The 21,330-nt window shown below is 35.6% G+C and overlaps 1 protein-coding gene across 17 annotated transcripts in view; it reads left to right on the forward strand.

Moving 5' to 3' along the window:
* The window catches only part of MLIP (muscular LMNA interacting protein), a 285,799-nt gene that overhangs the window by 219,760 nt on the left and 44,709 nt on the right, over positions 1–21,330 (forward strand). For 14 of the 17 annotated variants that reach the window (XR_013176178.1, XM_077162113.1, XM_077162114.1 and 11 more), the window contains 2 exons: positions 2,750–2,878; positions 18,054–18,260. Coding sequence is in view for 16 of the 17 variants with exons in the window: in XM_077162113.1 (XP_077018228.1) it covers positions 2,750–2,878; positions 18,054–18,260 (336 nt within the window). In the remaining variant the exon portion in view is untranslated. The remainder of the gene's footprint in view (positions 1–2,749; positions 2,879–18,053; positions 18,261–21,330) is intronic. The other 3 variants (XM_077162109.1, XM_077162111.1, XM_077162110.1) reach the window with 1 other exon arrangement.

The following is a 21,330-nucleotide window of genomic DNA, read 5'->3' on the forward strand; positions in this document are numbered from 1 at the left end:
GAAGAGGCTTAAGGAAAGAGGTGTACAATGTAGAAGTCAGTGCATCAGTATCAAGACCAGTAACAAAATGGAATGAAGCAAGCTCATAAGAGTAGAAGAAATAGGGCAAAAACATCATCCAACTGCCAGACAACCATCAAATCCAAGAAATTCATGGGCACTAGGAACAGAAAGCTGGTAGAAGAACAGATATGAAGCATCAGTAACTGGTTAGGAATGTGCTGATATCTGTATTAATTTCCTAGGCTGACACAAATACCCAGAAACTTGGTTGTTTGAAACAACAGAAATTTATTCTTTCACAGTTCTAGAGGTGAAAAGTCTGAAATTAAGGTGTTGGTAGGACAATGCTCACTCTGAAGACTCTAGAGAGTAATTAATACTTGCCTCTTCCTAGTTTCTGGTAGTTGCCATCAATCCTTGGTGTTCTTAGCTAGTAGCTACCTCACTCCAATTTCTACCTCCATCTTCACCTGGACTTTTTCCTTCTGTGTCATCTTATGGCCTTCTTATAAGGACACCCAGCATTGGATTTATTGCCTACGCTAACCCAGTATGACCTCATCTTAATTAATTATATGTGCAAAGACCCTATTACATTCACAGAGCTGGGTGGACAGGAATTTTGCAGGGACACTCTTTAACTCAGTATATTATCCAACTGGAAGAGTCTCTATTGTGAGCTAATCCTGGAGAATGTGGTCTCAAGAGAGATGATCCAAGGGAAAGACTTCAGGCTAAGGTAGTCTAAAACAGCTGCCTGATAGCAGTGTAGGGACCAGGCAATCATGTTTTTTGGCAGAAGGCTTCTTCCCCCTAGTATATCCGGTACCCCTGGCAAAATGTCTTCTCTTTGTTTTCCTCTTTTTGTATCCTGCCACCACGATTAGCCCCTAAAGTTCCATGTAGATGTCAGAACCTAGTGGGCCCTGAGAAATGAAAATTGCTCTACTGATTTCCTCCCTTGCAAAGGAAAAGGTGAGAGGGAGAAGGTTCAGGAGCAGAAGGAAGGAGAAATAGAACAGGAAAGCAAGTAGAAATGAGAGACACAATGTCTGGACAACTTAAAATCAGGTCCTGGAGAAATCAGTAACAATTTGGGCTGCATTCTTTTGCCAGCATTTTCTGAGGAAATACTGTGCTCATATATACATATTCAACTGTGTGACTTCATGCATAGTTGGATGTTACTGCCTCATTTTTCTGTTGGAGAGAAATCAGAGTTTCCTAAGTAAGAGATTTTTTTTTGTCCTGAAGAAGATAGAGGCTTTCCTCAATTTGTGTTTCCCCAGTTGACATATATATTAAAGACAACTAGGAAAGTATCGATTGAAAAAAGTGTTACAAAGTGACATTTATTCAAGACTCAAAGTATATCAGATGCTTTATAGGACAGAGAGACAGATGTAGTCCCCCAGGGCTTTGCTCATGAGCATCGGCATCAACTGAGGAGAGCAAATTTACCATTTTCCAACAGGAAATGGAGTTGAGAAGAATGATTAAGGAAAAATGCTTAAACAGAAAGAGTGTCACAACTTTTTATTGAATTATTGTGTGTTTGGGATGTTTTTGCAAACTTATCAATCATTTTGTGACATTTTATAGCATACCAAGATGTGAAACATCATTTTTAAAGTGCTCCAACTAATCTAGATCTTTCTTTCCTTCTTTCTTCCATTTCTTCTTTCCTTCCGTCCTTCCTCCTTCCTCCCTTCCTTCCTTCTTTCTTTCTTTCTCTCTCTCTGTCTCTGTCTCCCTCTCTCTCTCCCTCCCTCCCCCACTTCCTTCCTTCCTCTCTCTCTCTTTCATTCTTGTTGAATTGACTTTGGTAAAATTCATGATGATTAAATGATAGGTATATTATATTAGCTAAAACTTTTTTATTGCAAGTTACAGAAATAAACTTGAGTTAGATATAAAGAGGGATCTAATGTTGGAAAAAAATAAAAAAGAAAGTTGTAGGGAAGCTCAGAATAAGAAATCCAGCAGCCTCAGGAATGTTCTGAGACTTGGTTCAGGAAAACCCCGAATGTCTCCTTCTTGTGGGTTGGAGCTCTCCATGTACTTTGCTCTAGTCTTCTTGATTTTGACAGATCTGTCTTTTTTTTCTGGTGAATTAAGACTTTCTCACAGCTGCCTCCTAAAGTTACTGAGAAGCTGTTTAAATCTCAACTCCGTAATCTTGGTGGAAAGAGTTAATGCATCATCTAAACCCTCTTCCTCTTTAGGTCAGAAGGCCATTTCTGGTTCCATTGTACACAACAGGAGCATGGCTTCTGCAGTCTCCCACCTGTTGTTTTGAAGCATGTGGGGTAGTATCCAGAAAAGAAAGTTTTATGGGCTTGGTGGATGTGCCATGTCATACTTATTGATGCTGCCATGCCCAGAAAGCTGCCTGACACAGAAAGGGCATTCAGTAAATATTTGTCAAATGAAATATTCATTGTCTGGTTGCACTGGCAAAGATAAAAGAGCATATTTGGCTAGATAAATGAAGATTTTGCATTTTGAATGTTATGATAGTAATGTTTAAGAATTTATAACTCTAACAGTTAACCTACAACAAAAGTTATATTAGTTAAAACCACGTGATTCTGGGTCATTTTGTATATTGTAAAATCATTTTAAAATTAAGAAACATAAATTTTAAGGAGAACAACATTTGAATAACTTAACAATACCCATATTTATTCATTTTAACAGTGTTTATTTCTCTCTTTTGTTTAAAAAAAAAAATACCTGCATGAAGACTAAGCCTGGAGTAATTCGCCCAGTACCTATAAAATCAAAAGTACTTCTGAAAAAAGAGGAAGAAGACTATGAACCCAATCCTTTCAGTAAATACTTGGAAGATAATAGTGATCCCTTGTCTGAACAGGTAAGCATACACATGAGAAAATGTTTGATATTTTGATAAGTGACTGCATAAATTATAGAGAAGTCTCCATGAATATAAGATACATGAGAGAATGCTCATTTGAATAGAGTACCTTTGGTAATAAAAAAGATGCATTCTGTATAATAAGAATGGATTCTTATGAATTTCCAGGATGATATTTTGAAGTACTTCAACTTTTTTCATGCAATTCTTCTACTTAGTGCTGATAATATATTGGAAAACAAGAAATTACTCCCTATAAAGACATCATGAAAATTACTGGTGTGATGGGATGTATAGTTGTATTCTTATTTCTAGAATTCTGCTTCCTCTGGAAGAGATGGAATATTTTAGATTTGGCAGATTAGTCAGCTGGCAGAAGTCTTATTGTTCAGATTTGTATTAACATGGAAGAGATAATATAATCCCCTTGGTTGAGCAGTACTCGTTAGGGGACAGAGGTTCAAGTCATTTAAAGATTTTTTTGTTCATCTTGTTTATGTGTGAAGAAAGGTATACTGCATTCCCCTTATGGACTGCATACACTGGGGTAGGCATAATGGAAGGTTACCTGTGATGCTCTGTAAAATTTGGAAAAAAATTTGAAAATACACATTTATGCAAGATAAAACAACAAAACTTATTTCAAAGATAAACTTTACATCTTTATTTGCCTCATTAAAATGCAACAAATAGGGTGGTGCGACAGTGGCTTTGTGGCAGAATTCTTGCCTGCCATGCCGGAGACCCAGGTTCAATTCCTGGTGCCTACATATGTGAAAAAAAAAAAAAAAGGCAACAAATAGGCTTAGATTCTGCATTTTATATCTTAAATACTATTACATGGATAAGCAATGTTAGCAGTTCAGAAACTTTTCTGGATACAATTAGGACATAAAAGATCTACACAGTTTGTAATCTATAAAAAAGTAGATTTTTAAAAGAATATAAGGTGACAGGCTCTTAAAATTAGTTTAAAAGTAATTAGCAATATTCTTGAAAATTGAGATTACATTCGTACTTATGAAACCTAAGAAATATTGCATCTGCCACATATTAGCTTTGTGACACTGAGCAATTTATAAATATTTGTCACTATTAGCTATTGTTTTTATAACTATAAAATGGAGGTGTAAGTATGTTCTATTTATCTATATATACTTTGTGAAGACAGGTATAATTTTGATGTCAGATTTTTTTTTAGAAGAAAGGCACTGAAAATAATTGGAAATGATAGACAATTATCATTTTATAGAATAAAATGGTGTCCTCCATCTAAATTAAATGAAAAAATCTTATTGATGTATATAAGATTGTCTTCATTAATTTCACATATAACAGAATTGGAAATTCCTGTTAAGAAAACGTATTTCCATCTAAATGACTAAATATTGCTTGCATAACATTAATATGTTAGAGGCTTAATGTGAAGACAGTACAGGATCATAAAAAAAGTCTATAAAAATAATCTAGTACTTAGATGAAAAACAAGAAGTTAACAGTTAAAATAAATTTCATATATTTTCCATGTAACCTATATTCTTCAAAATCTGATCTAATGCTGTAAAATAATTTCATTCTTTTGTATCATTATAATATCAAACTTAGCAGTTTACTTCAAATGAGATTCCTTTTATAACATCAATTTACCTATAATTTATCACCATTTGCTGTCTTCTGAAATGATAAATTCTATTTTCATGTACAGGAAATTTTTCTTATTAAAAGGATTTGCCATTTTTTATTGCTTTTCCTGACTATGAAGCAAGTTTAAAGCTCTGTTTATGTTACAACATAAATCTATGTTTTCAGATAATTTGTTGAAAGCTTGAAAATTTCTACAACTATTAAGTTGCCACTGACAAAATTTTGTTTAATTTCTTTTGACCAATGTATTCTTGTTTATATCCCACCTTGAGTGTAAAACATGGGAAGAAATAGGAGTCTGCAGGAAGAAGTTCAGCATACAGTTTTTAATTTAATTCCACACATCCCCTGGCCTTATTCATTGACCTTGCATTAGAGGAAAAATGTAATAGAAACTTGGCAGTACGGCACACTTGGGAAACTGCATATACTCTACATTGAGCTCTAACTACTATCTCACTGTATCCAGAATCCACAGTGGAGGCAGAGGAACTTATTTTTTCTGATATCAAAGACAGCTCATAAGTGTAGATGTTTATACCTACTTACAAAATAGAGTAATAAAAAACGTATAATCTCAGCATTGCTACTTCATCAGAACTTCAATAGAAGAGAGTACACTCAAATTCGGTTCTAGTCACTGTTGTGTTCTCTTTTACTGTTGTCACAGAATAAATTGAATAGTTCCAAACTCAGTTGATCTCACCCACCCATGTAATGAAAAATTCTTTAGCCAGACAGTTGGGCCAAATTGAGGCAGCTCGCATTCACTAATCTGCCTTGTACTGGGGACAGTTCCACATGACAGGAGATGTTGGATGGGATTGTTAAGTCAATAAATTTCCCCGAGCAGCTTCAATGTTATAAAATATGATTTCAAAACTCTCTGTTACAAAATGTCAGACACTAAAGATGATGAGACCAGACAGGAATGTCTTTACTGTAGCTAAAAAAGGTACAACTGGGCAGGCTTTTGAACTGATAATGAACTGAAATCTGCCTGGAAACAGCTTCTGAGTACTAAAAGCAAAGTTTGAACCAAATGCATAATCAAGTAATTGAGACTTACTAATCAACAACTTTTACATCAAATTAGCATAGGCCAGGAAGCACCATTCTATTGTTCATGGACTTTTAAAAAAAACTCTTAAGAATGAAGGTTATGCTTTTCTGAAATTACCTTTAAATCTATTAGTGTATTAATTGTGCAGTCCCTCTGAGTCATTAAACAATATTCTCACACTTCACATATGGATTTAGAACTATAGTGATATGCTTTGAAACATGATATTCCTATTGATAACTAAAGGTAGAGTTGGAAAATAATTAACAGAATTGATTGGTCAAATGGACATCCACATGACATAGAGGGTTGGAAAATAAATTCACTGGTGAGATTGAAGATACTAAAGATACAAATAATTTTTAGTTTATTCTAACTGCTTGGGAGTTTGCAAAATATATTGATTGTTTTCTAGTCATTTGATCTATCTAATTAGAAGAAGGTAATTTCTTCATGGAAGTTTCACAACTGAATATGAAAAGCAATTGCAACCTCAGTTATATAGGTGTCATATAAAAATATTATCTTTCTTTATAAATTAGAAATGCAACTCTGATATCAGCTATGACATTAACTTCATAAAGACCTAGACGAATGTATGAAATAGAATTCAAGGGAGACTATTATTATTTCATCTGATTTTACCAGAATTTTTTTCTTTTTTCTTTGAGAAATAAGGTTACCCAGCACATGGGACTCTTAAATTTTATTTTCCTTCTAATTTGCTTCAGTGGGGGAATGAATATATTTTTGTGAGAATATGACCACTTAGAGATTTCCTCCTTACCACCTCACAGAGAGCATAAACGAATAATTATAGAGAATTTTCTTCATCATAGTATTTTCATTTCTTATTATTTTTCATAGGAATCTGACTCGCTTTTCCCTACCAAAATCTCTCTGTTTGACATTCTACTTTAATGATTATGTCAGTGACTTTCAGAGTTTGATCTAATGATTCATCAAGTTACATTTCAACTGTGACCTTCTACTTCATTTTCTTATGTCACCCACGTGTTAATATTACATGGAAAATGCCCATCTTTGCCCTGAGGTGAAACCAACAATACTGTCTTTTATACTGAATGATGTGCTTTGCCACAAATTACTTTTTAAACCTTTCTTCTCAATCTAGATGGCTCATTCTCCACTGTCATAAAAGGCTCTTTTACCGTTACTAACCTTTTACAAAACTAAATTGTTTCTGGTCTAAAAATGTTTAGCATTTTAGGTCTAGAAATGATAAAGTAAATTACAGGGTTGTTTTAAGAAGAGAGAATCTGAAATTCTTTTAAGTTTTGCATTTCTTTTCGAAAGGTTAATAGATAAGGATTCTTCAGGTGTGGCCATGCCATTGTTTTTTTCGTTCAGGCACTGAGATCGTTCTTTTTCCCTTTTTAACTCTTACCTTCTTTTCTTTTGTTTCTATTCCTTCCTTTATCCTTCCTTCCTTTCTTTCTTCTACTATACATAAGAGACTATTTATATACATAGGATATGTATTGTATGTAATAGAAAATTTATCACCAATATGATAAACTTGTTTTCTTGATTTCTACCTTTTAAAATTTGTCCTTTAGAGGTGATATTTGCTTTTAATCCAAATATAATCAGATGGGCTCACCTCTTCAAATTTAGCATTTCATCTCTCCCTGCCACTGCCCCCTCCCTTTTTTAGACTTAGCTTTCTCTTGACCTTGTATACACATTGAGTTTAGAAGATTGGAACTATAGCATTGGAATTCCCTTTTGTAGTTATCTACAGTGCCAAGAAAGATTTCTTTTCCTGCTCCACTTTACCTACCTTATGTAGGGGAAAGAGTCTTGAGAGATTTTTACTACCTTAAAAAGAAAAAACACACACACACACAAAGAAGACTTATTTGCAATTCTATCTTAATTTTGTTTGAAGTGTTAGTTGCTTAAAAAATAATTGGTGGAGTAATAGTATCTGACTATGTACTTCAATCTACTGTGAAATAATCGCAAGTTTTATGCAGATCTATTCTATGATTTGATGAGCTCGATGTCCCCTACATATCTTTATTCAAAGGGATTGGTCATTGTCATTTTAGAACATCTCACATAAAACATGCTCCCATTTTTAAAACAAGGTCTTGTTAGAATAGAATTTAAAAATTCTACCTTGGGTTCATCCAAAAAATATTAAACAATCACAGTTTGAAAGAGCAGGCAATGGGGTAAAAAAATGTCAAATAATAGGCAAAATAAATGTTAATGATTAAAAATTGGAGATTTCATTTGTTCGAAAGAACAAGTTGCATTCTTAAGTTTTACTTTATAGGAGTCTCTGTTCCAAACCTCCTTGAACATTGTATCAAGTCAGCTTGTGAATAGATGTGTGAATAGTGACAGTCAAATGACTCTGGCATTGTTTTTTCCTATAGTATACATCACAGTTTTTTGTAAAACTAGATAATGTATTACTCTCTTAATAGCCCCCTCCTTCCCTATCTACCTATAGAGGTTTTCAAATCCATAACCATCATAAAATGATTTGGAAGATATTTAATAATAAATGTACTCAGGAAAAGCAGTCAGAATGAGGGCTCATGCTATTTTCTTTCTCTATTTTCTTTTACTCATGAGAAGTGGAAGTAAGTAAGAATACATACATAAAGGAAGTTTGAAAAGCCATGTTCTTTAATCCTGATTCAATATTATTGGGTGGAATCTTTTATTTTTTTCTTTGTTTGCCGTATGGCAGGGGTCATATTTCATTCTTTTTCCATGTGAGCATCCCCCATTGCAGCATCATTTGTTGAATTTCTGTTTTTGTTTGTTTGTTTGCCTGTTTTTTTGGGGGGGTTGTGGTGGAATGCATGGGCTGGGAATCGAACACGGCTCTCCCACATGGCAGCCAGGATTTCTACCACTGAACTACCTTTGCACCAAATCTTTTTGATTAAGTTGTTTCCTTGGAGATGTGACACACCCAATTGTAGGTTCTTTTAGTTAGGTGGTTTCCATGAAGATGTGTCTCCACCCACTCAAGGTGGAGTTGCTTACTGGAGTTCTTTACAAGGGAACTATTTTGGAAAAACCTTCAGAGCTTACACAGACAGAGATGCTTGTAGATGCAGAAACAAAACAACCTGCGGGAAGATGTTTGAAAGGAGAAGCCAGGAGAGAAAGCTAGCAGACCTTGCCATGTGCCTTCACAGCTTACAGAGATACTATGAACATCATCAGCCCCTTCTTGAGTCAAGGTATCTTTCTCTGCCTTAGTTTGGATATTTTTATGGCCTTAGAACTGTAAATTCGTAATTTAATAGATTCCCTTTATAAAAGCCAACCCATTTCTGGTATATTAAATTTCCAGCAGCATTAATAAACAAAAACAGAGGGCATAGTAAGAACTGGATTTTTTTTTTAATATAAGTGCTAATATTGTTGTGCTTGAAACATTTGATAATCTCTAAGCACTGGGAAAATTGTTATATATTTGTAAATGTGAGTGAGATTAGAGCAGACTCTAAGTTATGACAAATGAAAAGACTACAGTATTATTTGAAAAGTTTGAAGATAAATTATGTGAAAAGAAATTGGAACTTTCTCTTCCTCTCTGTAATCCAAGGTAAAAAAAAAACTTATAGTAGGTATTTTAAACAGAGTAAACAATATATCTAAATGAAGAGAGCAACCAAAAGAATACATAGAAGAAAAAATGAAGTGGAGAGCTAAAGCTAGGAAATATATATTTTAAATTTCATTAAAAAGATAAAAGATTTCTTGAGAAATCCACACTGTAGAAGCCAATATCTTGCAATAAACATATGGAAAATAGAAAAAAAGGGTTAAAAAATGAAATTTGCTTTATTCTATTTCTATTTCAAAATTGGTTATTCCTCAGGAATGGGAAAAATGGTAGTTTTTTTAGAGTTTTTCTAATTCCAAAATATGAGCATCTAAAGGACAGTTCATCTATCGTAGCCTATGCATTCAAGTACACTCTGCCTTTTGAACCTTTAGATCTTTAATTTTTTTTCAAATTATTTGTCCTTGAAAATAGAAAACTACATTTTCCAAGCAAATAAATAGCTTTCCAGAAGCTGTCTTCTCAGTTATCTTTATCTTGTTATCATAGTAAAGTTTGGCGGTCTAGCATATTTTACCTGCTCAAATAAAAGCAAATACATATGATGTTTAGTTCCCTAAGTTTAGTAGAAATAGAGGTGTTTTTCTCAATCATAAGATAAAGAGTTTCCAGAAAGTATTAGTCCATTATGAATTGCATGATGGCGAAGGATTATCCCTTTGCGGGATGTTGTAGGTTGAGCCTAGTTTCACCTTCCTCTTTTGGAATCCAGGTTCAAGCAGCACCTGATGACCTCATTCATTTAATATAATTGAATCAAAGGAAAGCTACAGCAATTTGGCTTGCAAAAAGAGCTCTGAAGTGTGTGTTGTTGTCATAACAGTGGAATTAACCATCATCTAGCTCCTTCCCTCTCTGGGGGAAGTACCTAGCACAGTGCCTGGTTCATAAGAGGCCCTCAGTGCCCTTGTGAAATCAAGACATCATGAGTGAACTGAGGGGATTGGGTTAGACCAGTGGTTCTCAAGGCGGGGCAATTTTGCCCCATATGGGATATTTGACAATGTCTGGAGATATTATTGGTTGTCACAACTGTGGGGTGCTCCTGGCATCTAGTTGGTAGAGGCCAGTGATACTCCTAAATCATCTTACGGTGCACAAGACAGTCCCCCAAACAAAGAAATATCCAGCCCAAAACGTGAATCATGCCAGGGTTGAGAACCCTGGACTGGATCATCTCTTGGGTCTCTTCCAGCTCCCTGTATACTATTACTAATGAAGCTCAATACTTCATACCTATGGGGTTTTCAGTTCAAACAACATTGATTAGGTGTCTTTTCTGTGTTTTAACTTAGAACTTTTCCCTATTTGCTTTACATAAAGGAGATAAGTTTCAGTTTATGGAATGAATTTCCAATGTCCCAAATACTATGCCATGTAGTTCTACTCAATGATAGCCCTGTTTTGATAAGGGACATACATTTTCATTTGCTCTGAATATATCTGCAAGATTATGGCTTCCCACATTTCTAGACAGTTCTCCCTTCTTCTTGTATTCCCTTGATTACTAGAAATAGATTTTAAAAGTCAGGCTGTCTGACAATGACATAAAAATACACGCTATTGGATTAAGATGCTCCCTGTACTAGACCTTATCATCGTCATCAACCAATGAGGGTGCTGTAAAAGTGCTATTGAAAATACCCTCCTACTCTGCAATTCCATGTTCATATCTTTAATTATAGCCATCTTCATATTTCAATGTCCTTAGATAATTCAAAACAGGAAAAAAATAGAAGCATATTAATGATACATAAACGTTTTATATCATTACTTAGCTCATAGGTTTGGAGAGATGGAAAGTCTTATAATCTACCATTTAGGTCAACATTATGACAAACTCTATGTTTCTAGGATGTTTGTATGAGTGTGTATGTGTGTTTACCTTTTGGATTGAGAAAATAGGGGTAGGGCATTTTTTCTTTCATTAAAAATCACTTCAGGGTGGGCCACAGTGGCTAAGTGGCAGAGTTCTCACCTGCCATGCCAGAGACCCAGGTTCAATTCTTGGTGCCTGCCCATGCAAAAAAAAATAAAAATCAATTCGTGTTTGGAGAGTATTTAGAAATCATCAATGCAATGTATTGCCACTATTTCATTTTGAAAAAACAATAATTTTATTTTGTATAGTTTTCATTTAAAACTATACATATATGTTTATATGTATATAATGGTGGTATATAAAGACCAATAGAGAAGCTATTGATATAAAATAGCCTTTTTAAGGGTTCTAGCACTTGCTACCAACATTATTTTTTTCTTTGACAAATTTGACAGCTATTTTTTGGCAGATATCTGAATAGAGAGACTAAGTAGGCAATGTACAATTTAAATGAAGATGATTCTTGTAATGAAAGCGAAGGCTCCTTAGCAAGTCCTTTCTGTTTTCTGGCAGTGTTTCAGAGAGCAATCTCCTTGCTCTGATTCTTTAAGTGCTAAGAAAGACATCATGACTTTGATTCACTTGTTCTTTAATCACAAAGGACTCCAGGATAATCCTTGCAGTAAACTTTGGGGAACATTTTTGATGTTTTATCTTTTTCTATAGGTATTATGGTACTGGGTGTCAGTCTCTCTATAAGAAACACAATTTAAATTGCAGAATACCAACTCTTACAATGAAATTCTTTGTTAAGACAATGGAGTCAAAAACACAAAACCTCAAGTTATTAAAAATTATAAGATCATTTTTCTTTGAAATGAGAACAGTTTGTTAATGTGAACAATATAAATGCTGCATTTAATGTACCTATGTATACATATTTTATAATATGAAGTAATTGATAATGGTGTAACATAAAACATATCTTGTATGTACCAATCTGCTTATTCTTTCAAAATAAAAAGTGATTATTGTTTAATTGAAAAACAGCTATAAACTTTTAGGACCGATAAAGCAGGAAGTAATTGATATTTGTATGCAGGCTATCTTAGCTGTAATTCTCAAAATAATAAAACAGAAAAACCATGGGCTATTCCTGGTTTCCCTAATAAATATAGGGTCATTCTTGAAGCACTATGTGGCATAGAAATCAAGAAGAGCACAGCAGTTTATTTTTCTACATGCAGGTTACAATAAAATTTTAAGCAACTTACTGTACTTGGACACTTAGTAAAAATTTTTTGCCATTCTTTGAAATGGAATAGTTCTCATGCTCAAAAATTTCTTATTATTTTAAATCCAACCAATTTTCAAAAACATTTTCTCACTGAAAATGACATCTTACAGATCTGTGTGTATGTGTGCATGTGCGTGCAAATGTGTGTGTGTGTGTGTGTGTGTGTGTGCGTGTGTACTTAAAGCTTTTCTGACTAGACTCACCCAGCATCCATTTCTATTCTATGAATCATTTATCAGATTAGTCACAGAGGAACTTGTAAATCTTGCCATTTCTCTCTGTCCTACCTGGGAATTCAATGGATAAATTCCCCCTGATCTCTGATTCCCCAAATTTATCAGGGATTTTTCAAACCACCACCAGCTCCACCCTCGGATTTAGCCCAATTGTGAAGGTGGAGCAAAGTGGTCATTCTCAGTCACATGCAGGAACTCTGGTCCCTTTGCTTCCCTCCCTTACCTCCAGCCTCTTTTCCTCTGGCTTTCTCCTCAAACTCTTCCCCTCAGTACAATTTCTTTCTGATTAATTACGTATTCTTCCAGAGTTCTGATGCCCTGAGTCCTATGCTTTTGAAACTCAAAATACTTTTCTCCCAAAGTATTAAGCTGGCCATGGGTTCCCAAAATCTATTTTGAAACTCATCCAAATGTTGACGCTTTCCTTTTCCTTTGCAATTCTGCGTAAAGATTCTTACTCTGTGACCTGCAGGTGGAACTAAGTATTAGCTGCTTAGATTGGTGGGAGGAACATGTAGCCTAGAGAGTGGGGAAGAAAGAATTAGGTAAAATCTCCAAATATTATTCCTGGTATGTAGTCCCAGCAATGCTGAGCAGTGCTATGCTTTCCTGATGGTGCCACTACTCTCAACACTCACTTCCTTTCTCTTTTCTACTAATATTCAATCATTTAACACTTGTGCCAGGCCCTGCAATAGGCATTGGTGATTCCACAAGAAATAAAGCAGACAGTAACCCTGGCATCTTGGAGCACAGAACCTAGTGAGTCTAAGTATTCTGAACATTGGTATCTGTTTCCTTCTTGCTACTCTTAACTTTCTTTGCAACCTCTGTACTTCCTCATTCTAAATCAACTACTTCACACTCAGGCGGCATACACCATGGCTTCTTACTGCAAAGACAGGTGATGCTCCTGGAATGGTCCATAAAGGGACCCAACTCTGGGTGTTGGTAATTGGAGACTTTGTCTTTCCTGTTTTCTGCAATTGAGGAAACACCGTGACAGAATAGAATGGAAAGAACATGGGTTCCGAATGTACTTCAAAAAATCGGTCAATTTGTTGACCTTCGATTTCACCCTTGAAAAAATGGATCTGTAATATCCACTTCACTGTATTATGATTAAATTAAATAGTCGCTATTAAAGGTCTTTGGAAACTTTAAAAGGAATGCAGATTTTAAGTGTTTATTGTTAAGAAAGGGGTTGACTTCCTGCTAAAGGGTTGCCAAATGTATTTTCTTCCTTTACTCATCCCTTATGAGAAATCATTGAAGTCTCTCTACTACGTAACTTTCTGACTTCATCCATTTAAATTGCTTCTTTCCCCTACCCAGGTCTGCAGTATAGGACAGGGATTAAACTATGTGAATAGAAAGCATAAAAACTCAACATTTAACTCTCTACTGCCAACTGTGATTAATTTTGACATATTTTACTTCTTTTCTTTTGTGTGTGCCTCCATCAAATATCTTCACACTTATCCATGTCATCTGGCTTTGTGAAACTACATAGACAATGATCAATTTTAAACATTAAATTTTCCAAAGCCTATCTTCAAAATTATGTGTTAAAATTTTTAAAAATGTGGATAGTGAACTTAAATAGCAAAACATATGCTAACTTTTTTCACCTTTCACCAGTTTACATTTTTTAGGTCCAAATTAAGTTTCGAAATAGATAAGTGCTGCTTTAAGTATGTCTGTTTTAAAAATGTATATGGATTCCTCAAAGTTAGGGCATATGAATAAAAATGTATGCCATATGTTCAAAATTAAGAGACCTGCTAATTTATATTGGCTTGATCTTAATGAAATGTAGAAAAATAGAATCTTTTACTTCTTAGCAATTTGGGGTTTCTGTGATAGTATCTGTAAAATATTGATATATTTTTGAATGAAGGAGTTACTCTAAAAGTACATTGTAATTCTTCTTGACTTTATTAACAGACATTGCTTTAAATTAAGAATTAGAGCAGAAATGCTATGATTCTGATTCTAAACTATTGTAAGTTCCAAACAGGAAAAGAAAACTGAAAATAAATGTTGCAATAAAAAACAAGTGTTGCTTTACCAAAGGAGTGGGAAGAAGGGAGAGAAGATGGAGTTAAAGATTCCTATAATACCACCAAGGGGTACTCTGAGTTCACAAAGGCATCTTATGCTCAGACAGATAATGTACATTTTGTGAAAAGGAGATAGCAGGAGCAAAAGGAAAGTGGATTTTCACTTTTCACTTCCAAACCACAGTAGAGAAGGTGACTTTAAAATGCCAAGAGCAATAGAGTCTCAGATGTACAGACTGTAATGAGAAGAGTCCCAAGTGCCTTAAAATTCCTTTGAGTGTTGCAATGGGAACAGCTTCCATAGTTAAGAGTCTAACTTGATGACAGAGTAGAAGGCAGGTTTTATCTCGAATAGTGAATGCATCAGGTATAGCTGCAGCATTCATTTTCTGGTATCTCATGTATCAGAAAGTACTGCAATACTGCAGGATCTATGGTTCTCTTGATAAATAGAGCTAAATTAATTTATTCATGCTGCATAGTTGTCTGTAATTTTCTCTCTAATGATCTTAGGTATTATTTCCTTCGAATTCTTATCTTTTTTTGCAGTTTTGCAAGATGTGATACTATGATTAACCAAAATAATTAATTCTTTTTTTAAAATCAAGCTCTTAGTAAGCTTACTTTTTCTTGAAAAATTTGTTGTCAGTAGTTTTTGTACTTAAGAAAATCTTCAAGTAAGTGAAAAGTGGTTTAAGGCATTTTATCAGAAGTAGCTATGCTATCTACCTCAGTGGTAGAAATATGCACATGATTATTTTATGATCCCTGTCTTTCCCTCTAAGAACTAAAACATGTAGATACTCATTTATGGCACATGAAAACAGGGGTTAAATGATATTAAATTTCAGGAATCATTTAGGATAGTGATCTCCAAAGTAGACTGTACCAATCTCAACGGTATTCATAGAGATGGCATGGAGGTCACAGGACAGAAGCGATAGAGATTCTATGTGTTTATTTATTTATTTATTTATAAAATTTAAAGCAAAAGTATAAAAAAACAAAGCAACACTATGGCCCATGGGTAGAATTTGGTTCTGCCATCTGTTTTTGTAAATAAAGTTTATTGCAACAACCTATGGCTCTTCATTTATATATTGTCCATGGCTGCTTAGTAGCAGGAGTGGATAATGTAATGGAGAACATATGGTCCACAAAATCTAAAATGTTTATTAACTGGCCTTTTGTACAAAAAGTGTGTCAACTCCTGATCAAAAGTAATAGGAAAGATTTGAAGCTCTTTTGGTTTATATGGGTTTCCGTTGGTCTCCTTTGTAAGTCTGCAATTGTTGCTAGAGAGTAACACATCACACACATAACATGAGGGAGACGTACTGGAGAAGAGTCCTGGTTCTCCAACGTGGAGTAAAGGACAAGTGAGGGCCCACTTGGCTGGCTGTTCCTTCAGCCTATTGCATATGCCCAGTTCACCAGATATGTGACTTATGATTTGAACTATTTTAAACTAAAAAATCCTCAGAAAATGGACAATGACTTTATTAGAAAAAAAGAAAACTGTAAAATAATCTAGACAGACTATGCCACTGCTCATATAGGCATGGATGACACAAAGAAACAAAAGTATAAAAACGGGAAAATGTATGTTTGTATTTGCTCATTATGTAAAATAAACACTTTAACCTGCTTAAGTGTTTATTTTACATAAATTGCTTAAGATTTCCCAAATAAAGAATTTTAGTAAAGTTTGAACCCATTGATTAGAGATATAATAAATGGTACATCTGATACAGTGAATGCATTCAGCATAAATTTTAGAAAACCAAGCAGTGGTTTTAAAATTTATGGCTTTACCAAAATGCATTCAGCTTATATAAACAATAATCGTAATAGTAATCACACAATTTTAGAAGCTGAATTTACCTGTTAGGCAAATGCCATTTTGAGCAATGTGTATCATTGCGTACTAAATTTCAGTTGCACACAAAGTCAAATGTATTCCTTCACTGCTTATGGAGTAGGAGAAAAGCATGCATAACAGAACTCCTAGGAAATACAGCATTAGTATTAGAATTTTTCTTTATAAATTTGGAATGTTTCACCATATTATAAGATGTTTAAATGACAATTTCAAGGAGTTTGGTGATAGAGGAAAATGCCTCGGCATACCTCCGTTCTTGTCACTAAATAGCTTGCTTTCGCTCATTTAGAGGATATGATAAAAGTGAGAAGAAAATAAATTTTATAATTAGGATGGAAAAAAATAACCTGTGTGCTGACATGATGGACTTATTTTCATAAATCATTCAGCATATGTTAGTTAAAAACCAACCCACAGAAAATATTGCAGTCATCTCTCATTAAAAAAAGAGAAAGAACACAGTATCAGGAAAGAAAGGCTGTAAAAGAAGAACAGATCTAATACCATATCATTAAACAGGAAAAATAGTCCTTAGGTCATTAATAAAAGCATTAATGCATTGAGAATTGTTCTTGGCCCTGAGGACACGAAGATGAATAAAACAGGTTTCCTGTCATAAGGTTCATTTCCTAAGAGGTTTTATGGTAGATGATTATTGTCAGTTTATCTTACTATAAACTTTCTTATAAAAATTTCAGAAATGTAAGAGGTATTTATATATCTGCAAAAAAAAGTGTATCTCTTTTCTTTCAGAGATATACACATGTAGGTAGGCCCTTTTTGCAAAGGCACCATTCTTTGCTCCATTCACATAATTCATTGCCTCATTTAATTAGCTCCTACTTGCTCAGAGTCCTTCGCATTCATCCTCTTTCCATTTCACAGACCCACTCCAATTAAGATCTCACTACCTCTCCTATAGTTGAACTCAACTACTTGCTTCACTGCCATTTTCTTGTTGTAGCAGCACAGTGCCTGGAACTCAAAAGCTCATTCATTCTTTCAGACTCACCTCTTGCTGCTCCCTTGTACGCACTCAGCCCATGGGGCAGCTCACTGTGACGTGAGCTAAGCCAGCACTTTGTCCCTCTGGTCACATTCTCTGCAGTGCCTTTCTCACTTTCCTTCCCCAATTTCTTCTCGACAAAACCATAAGCATCCTTAAATGAATTTCCAATGTTATCAATTCCAGTGAAGAATTTTCTATTCCGCCCCCTTCAGGATGGGATTTTTCCTTTCCTGGAAACATTTCTCCCCTCAATATTTTAAAAAATAATTAACTTAGAACCTTGTGAGGGACACGCTGCAAGCTCTTTGTTTTATTTTGCAGAAGACACTGTATGAGGGATGGAAACTAAAAAGAAATACCAAAAGAGACAGATAATACACTATGAAAACAGAGTCTTGTGAGGAGCCCATATATGAGGAGAGTTTTTCTTCTTATTACCAAGAGATTCTGACCTAACTTCTGTAATATTTAGAGGTAATTCCAAGTGTGTCTTACTTTTGTCCACTAACATACTCTTTATGCCTTTCTTCTTCTCAGGATGTGACAATCCCTCACAAGACTGTTTCTCTCCATCCTTTATATCAGAGTAAACTCTATCCTCCTGCTAAATCCCTGCTGCATCCACAGACCCTCTTACATGCTGACTGTTTTACCCCAGGACCATTCAGTCATTTGTCCTCCTTCTCACTGAGTGATAAACAGGAGAATTCCCATACCCTGTTCAGTCACAACGCATATAATAAGGTGAGAATTCACTGCTTAAATGGGAAGTATTCTGTGCTGCGAATCTCCTTTATTCATAATTTTTAAAACTTAAATGTGGAGGTAACATATATTAAGTCTAAGTAAATTCGCTTTAAACCCATTGCCTAATGAGAAGGTAATAATTACAATTGGGAGATCCTAAAACTGTATCTATGCTTTCAAAGCCATTTCCTGATTTGTGTTACTTATTGTTTCATGTACCAATCCCAAGGTGAAAATACAAAGAAATTTTCCAAAAGCTTACAAGGTGCCATAACTTCTTGGTTCAGTGTTCTTTTTTTTTTTTTTTTTTTGGTTCAGTGTTCTTGATAAGCTTCTTTAAATTACAATAGCTTTAATAAATAATAGGAGGAACAAATATTAAAATAAATTGGGTAGAGGGAAATACTAGTGGTCAATGAGAGGGAGGGGTAAGGGGTATGGTATGTATGAGTATTTTCTTTTCATTTCTTTTTCTGGAGTGATGCAAATGTTCTAAGAAATGATCATGGTGATGAGTACACAACTATGTGATGATATTGTGAGCCACTGATTGCATACCAAGTATGGAATGTTCAGATGTTAAGAATGTTAGTCTTTGTATGTTTTTTGGTTTTATCAATAAAAATTAAAAAAAAAAATCACAATGGTACATGCCAGGTATGGTGTGAGGTGTTTGTGCTGCTGGCACTCCCGTCTGTCTCCCATCCCGCTGCCTCTGCCCTTTCTCTCACCTCCTTGGGACTCACCTTCTTCTCTGGCCACCTCGGCCCGACCCAGGCCCTGCGGCCCTGAAAAGAAGCCCCCGTATGTGATGGTCTCCTTCCGAGCCTTGGGCTGTAGCCATGGCAGATGGCGGTGTGGGTGGCAGTGAGGCGGGCTCGACCTCAGCAAGGGTGACCCCATCAGACCTGGCCCTGCTGGCACCGCAGTGACCCGCAGCTCATCGCCCTCCTCCTGGACCCCTCCAGAGCCAGGGTCTGTTGGATAGCTTCCGCCGGGACTGCCTGGTGGAGTTGGATACCAAGCCAGTTTACCAAAACCTGAAGCAGAAGGTGGATAATTTTGTGTCCGTAGATCTGGACAAACAGGAATGGAATCCTACCATGAACAAAAAGCCAGCTGCAAAACAGGCCGAGGCAGAGTATAGCATTCAGCCAAAAGACCAAAGAAAATGCCAGGCACAGACTGAGACATGAATTTTATTGGTGCTCTTTGTTCAGGAGCTCCAGAGGGGGCCATGTGGAGATTGAAAGTAGCTCCCAGCATGGATTAGAGAGGAAGGGAGGGTTTTTACAGTGGCCATAGGCAAGGCACTGAGCCAAGATGGTGCATGTTCATGTTGCCACAGGGTTCTTAATATTTGTCTCTCTGGGTGCAACCTCCTGCAGAGGTAACCCTGGGAAAAAACAGTGAAGGCTCAGAGCTAAGAGAGCTCTTGTAGAAAGAAATAACAGTAAACACAGAACTTTAGACTAACATCCTACACAGAAAGAGTGCTTTTTTTCATTATTATTATTATTATTATTATTATTATTATTATTATTATTGCATGTATTGACTATCTGTACCTTCTTTGCCCCTTAGGGAGGCCAGCTAAACTTTGCCTAAAACTGCCCTAGGTCATGCAGCCTGCTGTGTTTGAGCTTCACAGAATTCTAGGAAAATGCCCAGGTACTGGGCTACTACATAACCGAAATTTCAGTTTTTGGATCTTGGGCCATATCTTCTCACAAGTGAATGCAAGTTACATAAATTGTTGAAGTCTATCATGGCTGTCTCTAAAATGTAACAGTTTTCAGGAAAGCAGAGAGTCTTATTCAATTATTGTCCTTCACAATGACAAAGTGGACCTAGTTCAGCTCATCTGAGTGATTTTTCTCTGCTAAGTGTATCCTTGAGCACAGAAGTGGAGAAGGGTCAGGGGTTCTCATGACCTAAGAAAATATAAATGGCTTCTGATATGATTTATCCTTTTTTTTTTCCTCTTTATACTTAGGACTTATATTAAGACTTTCTTGGTCCCCTAAACTCTGCTGGAACATGTTAAAGCTTGTAAAGTCGGCCTCTTTGATGGGAATGAGGGCCTGTAATTCTGTATAGCTTAATTTAATGCCTGGATACACCCCAGAGTATGTTAAGCAGATAATAAGAATGTAATGAAAAGTCCCTTGAGGAGTGGGAGAAAAAATATGGAACTATTAAACTTTACCACCAGGGAAACCCCTGATATTGTCTCAAACATTAGGGTCTCCCAAGTCAATAGGCCAAGCCCTTGATTTTGAGGTTTGCTATTGTGAAGCTTATTTATGTAACAGAGAAGCTTAGCCTAAGAGTTACTTCCAGATGATCTCTTTTGTTGCTCAGATGTGGCCTCTCTCTCTAAGCCCAGCTCTGCAAGTAAAATCATTACCCTCCTGTCTATGTGGGAGATAATATCCAGGGGTGAAAGTCTCCCTGATGTCATGGGATATGACTCCCAGTGAGGAGCCTGGCCTTGGCACTGTGGGATTGACAATGCCATCCTGACCAAAAGGTGGAAAAGAACTGTAACAAATAAGGTGTCAGTGGCTGAGACAGTTCAGATAGAATCAGGAGGCTACTCTGGAGGCTACTCTTATGCAAGCTTCAGCTAGATGTTGCTCCTATCATAGTTTTCCAACCCCCCACCAAAACCATTCCTGCCAACCCAAAATACCTAGGGCTTTACCTGAGATTCTGCAAAGGTTCCATGTACTATGATAACTTTCCAGAAACCCATATTATTGACAGCCTCATCCTACGTGAAAAAGTTATAATGGGCATAGCCCAAATAACACTAAAGGTTGGGAGAAAGATCACAGGAGAAAGTAGAATTATAATAGAAAAGATAGATTTTAACAAATGAGTATGACTGCTGAATCATTATATTGATATTTCTTATAGTCTTCAGTGTCTTAGAGCAACTAGAAGGAAAAACCTAAAATTGTGAAATTGTAACCCATACCAAACTGTGAAATCTATTCTACAACAATTGTTGTGATGTGGTTTGAAATGTATTGCTTTTTTGTATATATGTTTGTGATGATTT

This window comes from Tamandua tetradactyla, chromosome 5 (genome assembly GCF_023851605.1).
Source record: "Tamandua tetradactyla isolate mTamTet1 chromosome 5, mTamTet1.pri, whole genome shotgun sequence".
NCBI lineage: Eukaryota > Metazoa > Chordata > Mammalia > Pilosa > Myrmecophagidae > Tamandua > Tamandua tetradactyla.